At 34.5% G+C, this 16,908-nt stretch overlaps 1 protein-coding gene across 1 annotated transcript in view; it reads left to right on the top strand.

Moving 5' to 3' along the window:
- Window positions 1–16,908, top strand: part of LEMD3 (LEM domain containing 3) — a 79,472-nt gene that overhangs the window by 9,736 nt on the left and 52,828 nt on the right. The window contains exon 2 of the mRNA XM_008584459.1: window positions 1,753–1,773. Coding sequence (XP_008582681.1) covers window positions 1,753–1,773 — 21 coding nt within the window. The remainder of the gene's footprint in view (window positions 1–1,752; window positions 1,774–16,908) is intronic.

The raw sequence follows: 16,908 nt of genomic DNA, 5'->3' as shown, positions 1-16,908 counted from the left end.
CATTTTCATGGGAAAAATGTAATGGTGTAGCTTAGCAACCATCTGCTAAGGAGATAAGTACATAAGAAAATGAATATCAAGAGGAGGGGAAAAAGGCCCTAAAGGCATTGCAGAAGTCTTTGGAGCCAACCCTTCCATAAGCCCACAAGCCTAAAAAGACAAGACAATCTAAAAAAAGGAAAAAAAAAAAAAAAAAAAAAAAATTCCAAAAGGAAAAATAGTCCCTAATTTTTGAATAGATTGTCTTCCAGATCACGTGTAAAACAGTTTTTGAACTTGGAACATGTTTTACTATACTGTTTTTAAGTTCTCAGGCAAGCCTACAGAAGTCTATTTAAAACTTTAGTCCTAATATTGTACTAGTTTAAGTTTTGGATCCTCAGCAGTGGATCATATTCTCCGGGAGTGAGAAGAAGAGGAAGAAGGATTATTTGTGGCTTCTTAGGTTTTCCTATATTCTTTCATCTCTTAATTCCTATTCTCCGATTCATACTACCCTAAGCTTCCTGCTTTACTATAATCTTGGCCAAACATCTAAGTGCTCAATACTTCAAAATTTTCTGTAATAGATAGGTCCATTAAATGAGAGTTTGGCAAGTGTAAACATTTTATGTGCATTATTTTATTTGGTCTTCTTAGGCGTTTTATGAGGTAGATGCTTATCACATCATTTTACAAATGAGGAATCTGATGATTATGTTCAAGGTTATAGGGTAGAGAGGGAAGTTACTGGGTTATGTTGTTGGGTCAACTTTAGCAATATGACTTGAAAGGCCATATACTAACCATTGTACGATACTGCCCTCTCCTTTCCCACTTGACCAAATGCCAACTCCTCTTATTCCCTTAATTCAACTACTTTTAACTAAATGTTAGGGAAAACCATTTGATTGAATTAATTTACAGTATTGTAAAGCTTTGTTAATAAAAATTGTATGATTTTATAAGATTTAATAATGTGATTGTCTTCCATGAAGATTGAACCAATTGGATTTAGAGTTTAGCCCAGCCTCTCTAAATCATTCTTTATCCTACATGTATAGTAGCTAGGTTGCCTACATTTTTCTGTTAGAGTTTATATCAGTACTTTTCAAATGTGGACTGAGAACATTTTGGGAACTGCTCCCATTTTTCATTTTTAGTATGGTCTAAGTGCCTAATAAATGGTATGCCTGTCTCATATTGTGCTGTTATTTTTCAACTATATATCAATACTACTATGAGTAGAATACAAAGAACTGTTGTATTCACAGTAGATTTTTGTCATATTTTAGTAAGTGAATATCAAAAGTACTGTTGTGGGGATCTGAAAATTTTATTGTAAATGAAGAGGTTCTTCTACCTAAAAAGTGGAGAACCATTGTCTAAAGCATTTTACAAGGACATTATATATAAATTATATGTGCTGGTTATATTTTAGAATTTGTTTTCAAGTAATTTATATAGTGAATGTCAGGGAATCAGTTATAATGTTAAAATGACTGACTGACTGACCTACCAACTGGTAAAAGCCCTTTAATCTTCTCAGAAGTGATTGTGCTTTAAAGACGAGATTTATTAACTCATATACTATCTGATTGGTAAAATTTTGGACAGTAAGTGAAAAACTCAGGCATTATAAAAGACTTTGGTTGGAAGCCTTGCCTTCAAGTCTTCTCTGTAGCTGTACAGCAGGGACAGATGAGGGACGGAAAGGTGGTATATTGTGTTATTTTATAAACTGAGTGCTGTCTATTTTTTATTTCATTCTAGGAGTGGGAAAAGAAGAAAAAGGTAAGATATATTAATCTTCCCCCTTTCATATTGCTGTGCACAATCATAAAGCATCCTCTTTTACGTTATGTAACTAGAGTCCCAGAGAGGGTAACTTGCCTAAGATCATAGGTCATAAATTTTAATTTTATCTTATTGCTTTTTAGTTGGAAGAGATACTTTTTGTTCATCTAAATGATATAACTTCAGGAGCAAGCATTATTTAGAAGAATATTTGTGTTTTATTTACATTTTCAAAGTTTAAATTTAAAAACTGTGCTAGATTACAGTTAATACAAGATAGCTATAAATTATATTAACAGTATCTCATCCAAGAAGGAAAAAGTGTAAAAATATTATCCAATTACTTTGAAAATATGTAGTACTTTTTTGAAAATTCTGTAATATTTATGTTAGAAAATGAAAGAAACTAGAGTGATTTAGTGTGTTTGCCTAATTTTGTTTTGGACAGAGCATCAGTCCAAATGAATTTTTAAAAATAGGGGTATAACATTCTATTGCATTAGTTTAGATGGCCTTTTTTTTTTTTTAAAAGCAGAGGTGCCCAGTCTTCCTTAAAATTCTTTTTGATTAATAAATTATGTACGGATTAAAATAATAAAAGACACTGAAGTTCATCAGTAACTACTTATTGATGAAGAACCATAGTACAACTACTAGAGTTAAATAAGTAAAAATACATAAGCATGGTATATGGGTTTTGATGTTTAAAAAGCAAGATTACATATGCTATAGTAGGTGTGTAATTTGGGAAAAAAAAAAAAAAAAACCAGCTTAAACTGGTAAACCAAAATTCTGGCAAGACTGCTAGCTAGAGCAGACATAAAATAAATGTAAGTAAATAAGTTATCTTATGCTTTAATTTACAAAGCTTTTTACATATGTTCTTACACAGTCAGCTCTGCCAATTTAATGCAGAGTTGCTGCCATACTATTCATCTACTTTTCTAATAAATCTGGTTCTGGAGGAAGGGATTTACACTGAATAAATAAAAGCAGGTAAACTTAATATCACTATTTTTGCCACCTAAGATTATCTTAGGGTTTAAAAGAGTTTTTGAAGTCATTAGCTACTTTAGGCAATGGTGGGATTTGAGAGAAGATAATGTTTTAGTTGGGCTCTTTTGTAAGAAACTTAGGGTTTATTGTGAGGATGTATGTGGACTCCAGCTGTAAAGACAAGGAATTGATTCAAGGGACTCTAGATCTGTGCTTGTGCCTCTGTCTCTGAGTACTGTGCTATCTTTTGCTTGCCTTATTTTATTTAATTATTAAAACAACCCTAAGAGCCAGGTATTATCACCTTTCCCATTCTTTAGATGAGGAAACTAAGGCTTAGGGAGGTAAGGAACTTGTCCAAAGTCAGTAAGTGGCAGAACCAAGATTTGAGTACAGATAATCTGACTCATCGTGGGATATTTGTCTTTATACTATCCAATCTATGTGATTTTGTGTCATCTCATATATTGGTTTTTTGGGTTTTCTTTGGAATTAGTCCCACCTTCCCCTTTCTAAGAAAAAGTCTAATTTTACTGGACCAGGAGCTCTTCAGCAATGCTCCATGAGTTTTAAGGAAGTGATAAATGGACTCCAGGTGAAGGTAACTCCTGGAAATTGTATGCAAATTTTTGAAAAAGTATGTATTTTTCTGGGGAAAGGGTTCATATATTTTATAAAATTCTCAAAAGGATCTGGAACCTTCTAAAGTAGTGAGAATCACTGCATTATCAGCTGCTCTAGGGAAGGTTCTATGAGTTTTCATCTTTGAATTCCCTAGCACTTAGTTTTTGGTTACTCATTAAATATTTGTTGAACAGAATTTAACAAATAGAGATAGTATGTAGGGAGATAAGCTTGAAATTAGTCCTAATCTAGGATTTTAAGATGCCTTGAATGTTTAAGGTTTAGAAACTTAATGACTTGGTTTAGAAAACTGTTTCATTACTGACAGGTTCAAATTTAAAGCATTGGTGTATAATACTTTTATGTAATAGAATTTTTGAAGTCAGAGGATAAAGCAAAAATTAAGCAAGTTCAAAAATGTTTTCTTAAATAATCAGAGACCTAATAAAGCAGGAACAGACCAGTACTCCAAGGAAACTTTGTACCAATGTACTTTTGATAGATACTAAGGCTTATCATTTTTTTTAATAACTTGTAAATAAATTCATTCAAATATTAGCCAGCTTGACCACACATAAAATTCCTTTTTCTTTTTTTTTTTTTTTCCTTTTTGTCTTTTTTCGTGACTGGCAACGGATCGCAACCCTCGGTGTTGCGCCTGCACCTCGCTCAGCCAGTGAGCGGCAGGTCTATATGTGGGATCCGAACCCTTGGTGGGAGTGCCGCCGCGCTCGCAAGCGGCGCACTGTAGCAGTGCGCCACCGGGCCAGCCCTAAAATTCCTTTTTCAAGATTCCTCTTTCCCAAGCCTATACTTTTCTTAAATTCATTCAGTTTTGTCCTGTATTCTTCCTCTTTCCTTTCTATAGTGGAACAACCAGTCATTCTACTTGATGACCGAAATTACTCTTCTTCCCTTAACAAGTGTACAGCCTTTATACCTTACAGATTTCTTTACCAAAAACACATACTACTTTCCTTGCACACAGTTATTTCCCTTATTTCTAGTTTTAATTACTGTATATTAGAATTTGTACCTTTTAGTAACTTTGATTTTTAGAAGCATGTGCTTCCTCATAGTACAGTTTTTGAATGTGACACAGGACATGTTTGCTAACAGACCCAAATATTTTTAGTTCTGGAATAAGAAGCCAAAAGTGGATAACTTTTGTTCAGCAGTTAATGTTTCAGTATTATATCTTACTTGAAAATGATCTAGATAGTTAATGAGTATTTGTCATTTAATTCAACTTAGCAAAACTCCAAGGGTGTAAGTTACCAAAAAGATTTTGGAAATTCTTTTTAAGAAGACGTATTATAACACAAAACAAAGCCAGCCATCATCAAGTTATTTCCGTATTACCTATTTTTAACATCATGTTCATGCTAGGCAGTCATCATGAAAACAAGAATCCTAAAAAAATGTTAAATGCATGGGATTTTTTATTTTGCTTTACTGTTGTCCTTGATATACATGAAGTAATGGATACTGCACTTCCACTTGCATATTTGTCCTTAGGTTGAAATCATAGTTCTGTAATCTTTAACATCTAGGAAAGATAACAGACTTATTTGACTAGTAAAAGCAGCTAAAATAAAAATGTTAGGCTCATATTATTGTCAAAGGACAAAATCGCAAGACTTTAAAGATCTCAACTGGCTATATTGCATTTCTAGAATTGGGCAACACTTTGATAAAATAGAATAAGTGTTCTAATGAGCAGAGCAAAAGAGGTTGACTTGATAGAAAAAGGGCTAAAGAAAGCAGAAACAAAGAACAAAAAGCAGATTGGTCATTTCAAAGTAATCCTTTCCTTGTAAGGTGGTAACAGGGAGACAAAACAATAGAAAAAGAACTGATTATTAAACATCAGGTTATTTCAGGCTATCCATTTTGTATAATGATTAAAGCAGAGGGAACTTCATTATCATGCCTATTGAAGATTTAAACTACCATGATTGGGAAATTGGTTATTATCTTTCTTTCCTGATTTCTCAGAAGGTCAGACAGCAATTTAGTTTGAGTTTAGTGATGTGAATTGAAATGGGGTGACTCCATTTTGATTTTTAGTCTGGTCTTTTGGGGCCTAGTGCAGAAACAGTCCAAAACAGTGGCCTCCTATAATTTTTATTTAATGTTGTACTTAAAGCTGATAACAGAAGACACAACTGTTTTTATTAAACCAACAATATTAGACTAGTCTTACTTACCCAAGTCACATGAACTTGAAAAACATTTGGGGTTAGTTCCTGTCTTAGAGTTTAAGGAATATTAATTTGTATAACTGTTTATTTTTCTTTAAGCCAATTAAATAGAGCTCTTTTAATGCCATCCAGAGGTAAAAAAAAAAATCATACATATATAACATACATAGACATACATAATTATGTCGGCAGATGCAAAGAGATCATAGTTTTTGTTTTTGTTTTTGTTTTGCAGAGGTAAGGGTAAGGGTTACCAAACCCTTGACCTTGGCATTATCAACACCACGCTCCAACTAACTGAGCTAACAGGCTAGCCCATATAGTTTCATTTAAAAATTTTAGCTATGTGCCAGGTACAGATAGAAAAATCACTAGTTTATAAAAGAATAGCTAGATTCAAATCGTGGCAAATGAGAGAGGATTAACCACCCAGATGGCTAAACTTCTTACTGACATTGGTGAAAAAGACTTTTAAGATTTTTTCATTTGCCATTTTACACACAGTTTCCCCTCGTTTTCTTCTTATGAGTCATCCCCCCTAAATTTGCATTTCCAAACAGATGGCTCTTAGGTGAAACAGCATAGAACATTTACATCTCAAAGGTACAGAGCTTAGACTTCATACTTAATTAAATACCATCATTTGCTGAAACAAGGAAAGAAGGATGTAAGTAAAGGTATGGTTAAGACAAAATGGACAGGAAAAGCGTCTTCAACAAAAGTAAGGCTTGTTATGCAGATTTAAGCTTCTGCTTTCTTCATTCTAAGTTTCTAGTGATTTAGTCCTCCTGTTGTGTCAAGGAGACACCCTTACAAATGGAGATTTCCTTTATAGATGTAAATTTCTCTTACAAAACAAAATTAGTTGGCTGAAAATAGTTATTATAACAGAAAGGCATATTTTGGAGACTGGATCTCATGTTTTAATGAGAATTCTAAATACTTAGCAAGTTTTGGGGGATTTTTCTTTGGGACAGGGGAACATTTCACTTACTCTGAGCTCAAGATTTTGACCAAGACGTAAAGAAACAGATGTGATTGATCATAGGTCATAACTTTGTAAGGCATTTGTCTAGCTTCCTTTTCATCTTTTGGGTGAGGGAAGGTAACAGAACTAAAAGGTTAGTGGATTCAGAGTAGGTAGAGGAGGATAGAGGGAAAGAGAGAAGTTGCATTTGGAGTTAAGTCCGTCAATGTATACTTTTGTTTTAAATCATCAATTACTTGCTTAAGCTTTTTATTTGCCTTTTGTAATGAGGCTTTGAGAGAGACAAGTTTTGATTTATTTAGTCATTTAGAAGCCTCTGCTGCTTTTAACATTCCATTGTTTCTGAGGCATTTGAGTCTCTTCTAATGTGCCTTGCAAACGAACAGTTTGATCTAGGTTAAAACTTCCTTAGTATGGCCACTGTAACTCTGAGTTACCTTTGGTAAGGTTTGCTCATTTCTCTAGAAAATCAGTTTCTGGGTCCATAATACTTATACATGAAATTGGGCGGAGTTCCAGATGGAGGAGTTCTAGACTCCTTGCATTAAGATGAACCCATGATTCCCTGTCTTCCAGTCACCATACCTAACCAGAGACCCCTTACTGGACCCAGTCCAGTTTCATTTGTGACTGCTGGACTCAGTCTGGACCAAAAATGCTCAACTAAACTCAGAGAACTTGACACAAGTTGTGGAGCTTGTATCCAAGAGGGACCTACCGGTGGTTCACCCCTTCATTCCTCTGCAGATTTTCTGTCTCCAGTTTTCTTATTTGCATATTGTTTTTGTGCCACAAAACTAAATTGGTGATAGTCACTTGAGATGTTATTTAAACACATGTATTATAGTTTAGAATGTAAAGAATGTTACTAAATAGAAGGCCTATTTAATTGTATGGGAAATTCATGTTGCTTTATTGCATTGCACTGGAGATAGGCTGTACAGTGTATCACAGATCTCTTTTGGTATCTCCAAAATCTCATTTAGTAATATTCTTTCAGAACAGACCTTGTTATAATAGAGTTTTGCCTATATTCTTGTAATCTAAACCTTGACAAAGTGTTTCTGGTGTAAGAGTTCAATCTCTTAGTACAGTGAGCTGTCAACATGTTTAATGAGTTACAGTATTTCATTAGCATAAATTTTTTGGGACACCAAGTTGGCTGTTGCACAGATGCTTGGTGTTATTTATAGGTTTGTATTGAACCTTTGTGGGTTGAATTGCTTTTATTTTTCTATTTTCTTGTGAGGTGGTAGCATAATTCTTTAACTGGCGTATGTACAAAAATAGTTTTCAAGAAGATATCTGTTGAAAGTACTGAAAGTCAGATCACTGAAACTTTTGGACCTTGAGCACTGCTGTAAGATGAAGCTGCCGTAATTTAAGCAGACATATTGCCTTGTTTTTATTTGAATGTGATCCTAGTATTACCTTTCATTCCAACATTGGGATAAACTACAGGGGTGTCTTAGTTGGCAAAATTATATGGAGGCAGCAGCCTAATTGTTTCCCTCTGGAGTTTGGAGCCACTGAGAGACATGTCTTTGTTGGGTGAATGGGTAGGGAATTCATTATTAACTTTATATTTTATTTTAGAGTAAATTGTTGATATTTTCTTGAAGTCTGAAAGTCTTCTCTTAGAATAAATATTTTTTGAATGGGAACTTCAAATTTTAATTATGTCATTCAGAATTCAATAGTTCTTATAAATATTCTTTGAGTTGTAGATGCTCTATTAAGGTATCAGAGTTCATTTTTGGAAGGAATAGACTGTCATTAAAGTCTTTTAGATGTGTAATATTTTTGGTATTTTCTTGATTTGCTAATGATCTACCTTCCTAATTTAGTAATTTTTTATTTAGACAGATGAAACCAGTCATGAAATTATTGGTAGGTGAATCACCTCCAACTCAATATGTTAAGCATTTTTTAAAAACTGAATATTTGTGAACATTTACTTTTTAAAAGTTACTAGGCACATGATCATATATTTTAGCTAGTTTTCAATATTATTTTCAATATTAATATTTCTGACATTGTTGTACAAGGGCACTTAAAAAATTCACGGAAAGATTCATGTTATCTTTCAACTCTTTTAGTAAAACGATTAACTTAAAATCTTACTTGTAATTATATGATTTTTAAAAATAAGACTATATTAGCCAAGTCTTTCAAAAACAAAACAAAAACCCCTTGCATTACAGTAACTCTTCTAGTTCTTTGCAAAAGAGCAGGAACGTTTCTTTTTAAGTTTTCAGTTTATAAAGAATTTAGTTTAAATTGGAAGAAAGAAAATATTTTTCCTGTAAAATAAGCTGCAGCTTTTAAAATTGGGGTTTTCAGTTTGTGTATCTAGGTAAAGAAATGATCTTTTGTAAGTTCTCTGAGATTTTAAAAATTTTAATAAATTTTATTTTTTAGAGCACTTTTAGGTTCACAGCAAAATTGAGCAGAAAGAAGGTATAGAGATTTCCCATATACTCCTACCCCTAACATGCATGATGTTCCTCATTATCACATGCCCCACCAGAGTGGTGTAGTTTTTACAGTTAATGAACCTCCATTCACACATCATTTGGTCCACCATCTATTCTTGATGACATATATTCTGTATTCCATGGGTTTGGACAAATTTATAATGACATGTATCTACCATTATATTATACACGGTAGTTTCAGTGCCCTATCCTCTATGTTGCACATATTCATCCCTCTCACATCTTAAATATTCCATTGTCTAGGTGTACCACAGTTTGTTTTTATGTTTACCCAGTGAAGGACATCTTGGTTGCTTCCAACTTTTGGCAGTTGTGAATGAAGCTGCTGTAAATATCCATGTGCAGGGTTCTGTGTGGACATACATTTTCCTGCTGGATCGTATGGGGAGAGTATGTTTATTTTTGAAAGAAACCACTAACCGAGTGACTGTACCATTTTGCCTTCCCACCAGCAATGAATGAGAGTTCCTGTTGTTCCACATCCTTGCCAGCATCTGGTGATGACAGTTTCTGGATTTTGGCAATTTTGATACATGTGTAGTGGTATCTCATTGTTTTAATTTATGTATACCTGATGACAATATGATGTGGATCATCTTTCTGCACACCTTCTTTGAAATATGTCTGTTAAGTTTTTTGGCCCATTTTTAAATAGGGCTATGTGGGATTTTTTTTTTTTTTTTTTAGTTTTAAGAATTCTTTGTATATTTTGGATAATAGTCATTTACCAAATATATTTTCTGTAAATATTTTCTGACTGTCTGTTGCTTCTCTTTTTATTCTCTTGATGGTGTCTTTTGCAGAGCAGAAATTTTTCATTTGAATGAAGTCTGGATTGTCAGTTCTTTCCTGGATCATGCCTTTGGTGTTATGTCTAAAAAGTCATTACCAAATAGCCTGATTGTGTTTTTACATTTAGGTTTGCCATCCATTTTGAGTTAATTTTTGTGAAGGTTGTAAGGTCTGTGTCTAGATTAATTTTTTCGCATGTGGGTGTCCAAGTTGCTCTAGCAATAAGACTAACTTTGCTCTACTGTATTGTTTGCTCCTTTGTCTAAGACCTGTTTGCTATATTTATGCAGGTCTATTTCTGGGTGCTCTGTTCCATTGTTCCATTTGTCTGTTGTTTCACCAGTACACTGTCTTGACTGTCGTAGCTTTGTAGTAAGTCTTGAAGTCAGGTACTGTCAGTCCTTCACCTTTGTTCCAGGAGTTCTTTGTCTATTCTTTTGATTTTCTATATAAGTGATAAGGTCATCTGAGAGCAGAGTTTTATTTCTTCTTCCAGTCTCTGTACCTTTTCTTTTCTTTCTTATTGCACCAGGTGGGACTTCCAGTATGATGTTGCAAAGCAGTGGTGGAAGGGAACGTCATTGCTTCCTTTCTGATTTTATTGGGAAGGCTTTGAGTTTCTCACCACTAAGTATGTTCTTAGCTGTAGGGTTTTTTTTGGTAGATATTCTTTATCAAGTTGAGGATGTTTCCCTCTATTCTATTTTACTGATTTTTTTTTTTTTTTTTTTTTTTTTAAATATTGTGAATGGATGTTGGGTTTTTGTCAAGTGCTTTTTCTGCATTTATTGATAAGATCATGTGATTTTTCTTCCTTAGCCTGTTAATGTGGTGGACTACATGACTACATTAATTTTCAAGTGGTGAACCACCCTTGCATACCTGGGATAAATTTCACTTGGTTGTGATGTATTCTTTTTATATATTGTTAGATTCAGTTTTCTATTTCGTTGAAGATTTTTGCATCTGTGTTCATGAGACATCAGTGGTTTTCTTATATTTGTCTCATTTCGGTATTAGGGTAATGTTGGTCTAATAGAATGAGTTAGGAAGCATTCCCTCTGCTTCTGTCTTCTGAAAGATATTTTAGAAAATTGGTATAAATTCTTCCATAAATTTTTGATAGAATTTACCAGTGAACCTATCTGGGCCTGGTGCTTTCTGTTTTGGAAGCTAACTAATTATCAGTTCAGTTTCTTTGATAGATATAGGCCTGTTGAGGTTTGTGAGTTTTGACAGATTGTGTCTTTCAAGGAATTGGTCTATTTCATCTAGGCCATCAAATTTGTGTGGGCATTAAATGAAGATTAAAACAGTGATTAAAGGGAATCTGCAGTGATGTCCTCTTTCATTTCTTTTCCTTTCTCATCATTTTTTTTTTTTTTTTTTTTTGGTGGCTGGCCAATAAAGGAATCCAAATCCTTGACCTTGGTGTTATAACAAAGTGCTCTAACCAATTGAGCTAACTGACCAGCCCCTTGTTTCTATTAGTAATTTGTGTCCTCTTTTTTTTAATCTTAGTCTTTCTAAAGGCTTATTGATTTCACTGATCTTTTCAAAGAACCAGCTTGTTTGATTTTTTTTTTTCTGTAGATTTTCTGCTTTTAATTTCATTGATTTCTGCTTTAAGACTTATTTCTTTTCTTCTTCTTACTTTGGGTTTCATTTGCTCTTTTACTAATTTTCTAAGATGGAAGCTTGTGATTGGTTTTAGATCTTCTTTTTTAACATACCAATTACTGATTTCTCTCTAAGCACTGCTTTTGCTGTATCTCACAAATTTTAAGTTGTGTTTTCATTTTTATTTTAGTTCAAAATATTTTTGAATTTCACTAGTGATTTCTTCTTTGACCAAAGTATTATCTAGAAGTGTTGTTTAATCTCCAAGTATTTTGGGATTTTCCAGCTGTCTTTCTGTTGTTGATTTCTAGTTTAATTCAGTTGTGGTTTGAGAGCAGACATTATATGATTGCTATTTTTAAATATTTGTTATGGTGTTTTATGGCCCAAAATGTGGTCTGCCTTGGTGAATTTTCCATGGGAGCCTGAGAAGACTATATATTCTGTTGTTGGGTGAAGTAGTATATAGATATCTATTTTACCCATTTGATTGGTGTTGTTGACTTCTGTGTCCTTACTGATTTTCTGCCTTCTGGATCTGTCCATTTCTGACAGAGGAGTGTTGACGTCTCCAACTATAATATTGAATTCATCTCTTTCTCTTTGCAGTTCTATCAGTTTTTGTTTCACATACTTTAACACTTTGTTGTTAAGGGCATGCACATTAAAGATTGTTATATCTTCTTGGAGAATTGACTCCTTTATCATTATGTAATGCCCCTCTTTATCCCTGATAACTTTCCTTGCTCTGAAGTCTGCCGTATCTGAAATTAATGCAGCTAATTCCATTTTCTTTTTTGGAAAAATCAATTATGCATATTCATAAGGTACAAAGCAGACTGTTACCACCTGTGCCCAAGATGTGATAATCAGATCAATATTATCAGCATGCCCACTACCACAAATTGCAGTTATTCCACGTCACTGCCCAAATTCCCTTCCCTTCCCCCTCTCCCCTCTCAGCAAACCTACGTGTGTTGTCTCTTTCTGCAAGTCTAATACACTACCGTGGTCTTTCTCTCTTAGCACTTAAGAGTGAGGACATGTGGTATTTTTCCCTCTGTGCCTGGCTTGTTTCACTTAACATAATTTTCTCCAAGTTCATCCACGTTGCTGCAAATGGCGGAATTTCTTTTTTATGGTTGAGTAGTGTTCCATAGTGTATATATACCACATTTCCTTATCCAGTTGTCCAACGATGGACATTTAGGTTGGTTCCATATCTTGGCTATTGTAAATCGAGCTGTGATGAACATGGGAATGCATCTATCCCTTTGACATGATGATTTTCATTCCTTTGGGTATATACCTAAAAGTGGGATTGCTGGATCGTATGGCAGATCTATCTGTAGTTGTTTGAGAAACTTCCGTACTGTTTCTGTAGTGGCTACACTAATTTACAGTCCCACTAACAGTGTAGGTGAGTTCCCCTCTCTCCATGTCCTCACCAGCATTTGTTATTCTTGGTCTTTTGGATTATAGCCAGTTTAACTGGTGTGAGATGATGTCTCAGTGTGGATTTAATTTGCATTTCCCTGATGATTAGTGACGTAGAGCATTTTTTAAAGTACCTGCTGGCCATTTCTATGTCTTCCTTTGAAAAATGTCTGTTCAGCTCCATTTTTTAAATTGAGTTATTGGTTTTTTTACTCTGTAGTTGTTTGAGTTCCTTGTATATTTTGGAGTATTAATCCCTTGTTGGATGTATAATTTGCAAATATTTTCTCCCATTCTGTAGGTTGGCGTTTCTCTCTGTTGATTGTTTCCTTTGCTGTGCAGAAACTTTTTAGTTTGATGTAATCCCATTTGTTTATTTTTTCTTTTGTTGCCTGTGTTTTTGAGTTCTTATTCATAAAATCTTTGCCAAGTCCTGCTTTGTGAAGTATTTCCCTTATGTTTTCCATTAGTAGTTTTATAGTTGCAGGTCTTATGCTTAAGTCTTTAATCCATTTTGAGTTGATTTTGGTATATGGTGAGAGATGCAGATCTAGTTTCATTCTTCTGTATATGGATATTCAATTTTCTGAGCACCAGTTATTGAAGAGGCAGCCTTTTCCCTAATGTTTGTTCTTGTTGCCTTTGTCAAAGATGAGTTGATTGTAAGTCTCTGAGTTGATTTCTTGGTTCTCGACTCTGTTCCATTGATCCAAGTGCCTGTTTCTATGCCAGTACCATCCTGTTTTGCTTACTATATCTTTGTAGTGTAATTCAAAGTCAGGTAGTGTTATGCCTCTGGCTTTATTTTTTTTGCTCAGGATTGCTTTGGCTATTTGGGGTCTTTTATTGTTCCACATGAATGTTAGGATTAGTGTTATGCCTCTGGCTTTATTTTTTTTGCTCAGGATTGCTTTGGCTATTTGGGGTCTTTTATTGTTCCACATGAATGTTAGGATTGTTTTTTCTGTTTCCGTGATGAATGTCATTGGTATTTTGATAGGGATTGCATTGAATCTGTAGATTGCATTTGGCAATATGGACATTTTCACAAAGTTAATTCTTCCAATCCAAGAGCATAGAATGTCCTTCCATCTTTTTGTGTTGTCTTAAATTTCTTTCAGTAGTGATTTGTAGTTCTCACTGTACAGGTATTTCACTCCTTGGTTAAATTGATTCTGAGGTATTTTATTTTTTTGGTGACTATTATAAATGGGCTTACTTTATTGATTTCTCTTTCTGTTAATTCTTTATTGGGGAATATAAACACAAATGATTTTTGGGTGTTGATTTTATGTGCTGCAACATTACTGAAATTATTATTCAGTTCTAAGAGTTTTTTGTACAGTCTTAAGATTTTTTTGCATATAGGGTCATGTCACCTGCATATCGGGACACTTTGACTTTATCTTTTCCTGTTTGGATGCCCTTTATTTCTTTCTCTTGCCTGATTGCTCTGTCTGGTACTTTCAGTACTATGTTAAATACAAGTGGTGAGAGTCTTTTCTTGTTCCCATTGTTAAGGGAAAGTTTTCAACTTTTTCCCATTCAGGATGATATCAGCAGTGGGTTTGTCATATATGGCTTTTATCATGTTGAAATACTTTCCTTCTGTACCTAATGCTGAGAGTCTTTATCATGAAGGGATGCTGAATTTTGTCAAGTGCTTTTTCTGCATTTATTGAGATAATCATATAGTTTTTGTTCTTGATTTTGTTGATGTGGTGTATCACATTTATTGACTTGCATATGTCGAACCATCCTCACATCCCTGGGATGAATCCCACTTGATCATGGTGTATAATTTTTTTGATGTGTTGCTTGCTGATATTTTGTGGAGAATTTTTGCATGTATGTTCATCAGAGAACATTGGCCTGTAGTTTTCTTTTTGTTGTTGTATCTTTGGTTTTGGTATCAAAGTGACACTGGCCTCATAGAATGAGTTTGGGAGAATGGCCTCTGTTTTCATTTTTTAGAATAGGTTGAAGAGAGTTGGATTTAACTCCTCTTTAAAGGTCTGGTAGAATTCAGCAGTAAAGCCATCCCGTCCCAGGCTTTTCTTTGTTGGGAGACTGCTGTTACTGCTTCAGTCTTCTTGCTTGTTATTGGTCTGTTCAGGTTTTCTAGTTTTTCTTGGTTCAGTCTTGGTAGTTTGTGTGTGTCCAGAAGTGTATCCTTTCTCCCACATTTTCAAATTTGTTGGCATACAGTTGTTTGCAATAGTCTCTAAAGATTTTTTGTATTTCTGTGGTGTCAGTTGTAATGTCTCCACTTGATTTTTGTAATTTGGGTCTTCTCTGTCTCTTTCTTTTCTTTTTTGGGGGCGGGGGGGGGTGGTTTAACCTAGCCGATGGTTTGTCAATTTTTTTTTTCTTCTCCCCAAACTAGCTTTTTGTTTATTGATCTTTTGTATTGTCTTTTGGGACTCTTATTTATTTAGTTCTGCTCTGATCTTAATCTTCCCATCTACTAATTTTGGGATTGGATTGTTTTTGTTTTTCTAGTTCTTTGAGGTGTAGCATTAGGTTGTTTGCTTGAAATTTTTCTATTTTTTTTCTTTTCCTTTTTGTCTTTTTTACTGACCGGTAACGGGATCGCAACCCTCGGTGTCACGCCCGTACCGGGGACTGGCAATGGGATTGCAACCCTCGGTGTTGCGCCCGCACCGCACTCAGCCAGCGAGTGGGAACCAGTCTCCACATGGGATCCGAACCCTCGGCGGGAGTTCCGCCGCGCTCCCAAGTGGCGCACTCTCCAGTGCGCCACCGGGCTGGCCCAAAATTTTTCTGTTTTTTTGATGTAAGCATTTAGTGCTATAAACTTCCCTCTTGGTATTGCTTCAGCAGTATCCCACGTGTTTTGATATGATGTGTCTTTATTTTCATTGGCCTCTGGAAATTTTTTGATTTCCTGTTTAATTTCTTCTTGGACCCTTAGGTCATTCACGAGCCTGTTGTTTAATTTCCGTGTATTTGTATAGAGTCCTGAGTTTTACTTGTTATTAATTTCTAGTTTTAATCTTTTGTGTTCTGAAAAGATACTTCAAATGATTTTGATTTTTTTTAGAGTTATTGAGACTTAATTTGTAATCTAACATGTAGTCTATCCCGGACAATGTTCCATGTGCTGATGAGAACAATGTATGTTCTGTAGTTGTTGAGTGAAAAGTTCTGTGGATATCTGCTAGGTCTAATTGGTATAGTTTAAATCCTGTGTTTCTCTTTTGATTTGTTGCCTAGACGATCTGTTCAATGATAAGAGGAGTGTTTAGGTCCTCCACTATTATCATATCGGGGTATAACTCTTTCTTTAGTGTTTGATAGTGTTTGCTTTATATATCTAGGTGCTCAGTGTTGAGTGCGTATATTTTTGTAATTGTTATTTCTTGTTGCTGGATAGATCCCTTTATTATTATATAGTGACCTTCTTTGTCTCTTTTTATGGTTTTTTGGTTTAAAGTCTGTTTTATCTGATATAAGAATAGCTATGGCTGCTTGTTTTTGATTTCCATTTCCATGGTATATCTTTTTCCGTCCCTCTCTATTAGTCTATATGCATCTTTACAGGTGAAGTGAGTCTCTTAAAGATAGCATATAATGGGATGTAGCTTTTGATCTACTCTGTGTCTTTTGAGTGGTGAGTTTAAAGTACTTATATTTAGCCTTGTTATTAAGAGGTATTTTCTTATTCCTAGCATTTTGTCACTTCTTGTTTATTTGTTTTAAATATTTTTTGTTCCTTTCTTCCCCTTTTATTATTCACCTTCAATGTTTATTGGGTTTTTTTGGGTGGTAATATTTAGTTTCTTTTTTCTTTCTCATTTGAATATGTGTTTTACCAGTGGATGTTGTTCTTTCTTGTGTATTTGTAGTAGTGATTATTGTTTTTTTGGATTCCAGATGCAGGACTCCCTTGAGAATTGCTTGCAGGGCTGGTCATATGGTGACTAACTTCCACATTTTTTGTTTGTCTGGA

Source organism: Galeopterus variegatus, unplaced genomic scaffold, assembly GCF_000696425.1.
Source record: "Galeopterus variegatus unplaced genomic scaffold, G_variegatus-3.0.2 Scaffold3265, whole genome shotgun sequence".
Classification (NCBI taxonomy): domain Eukaryota; kingdom Metazoa; phylum Chordata; class Mammalia; order Dermoptera; family Cynocephalidae; genus Galeopterus; species Galeopterus variegatus.
The sequence above is the reverse complement of the archived record's forward strand: the minus strand, read 5'-3'. Positions and strand labels throughout refer to the sequence as shown.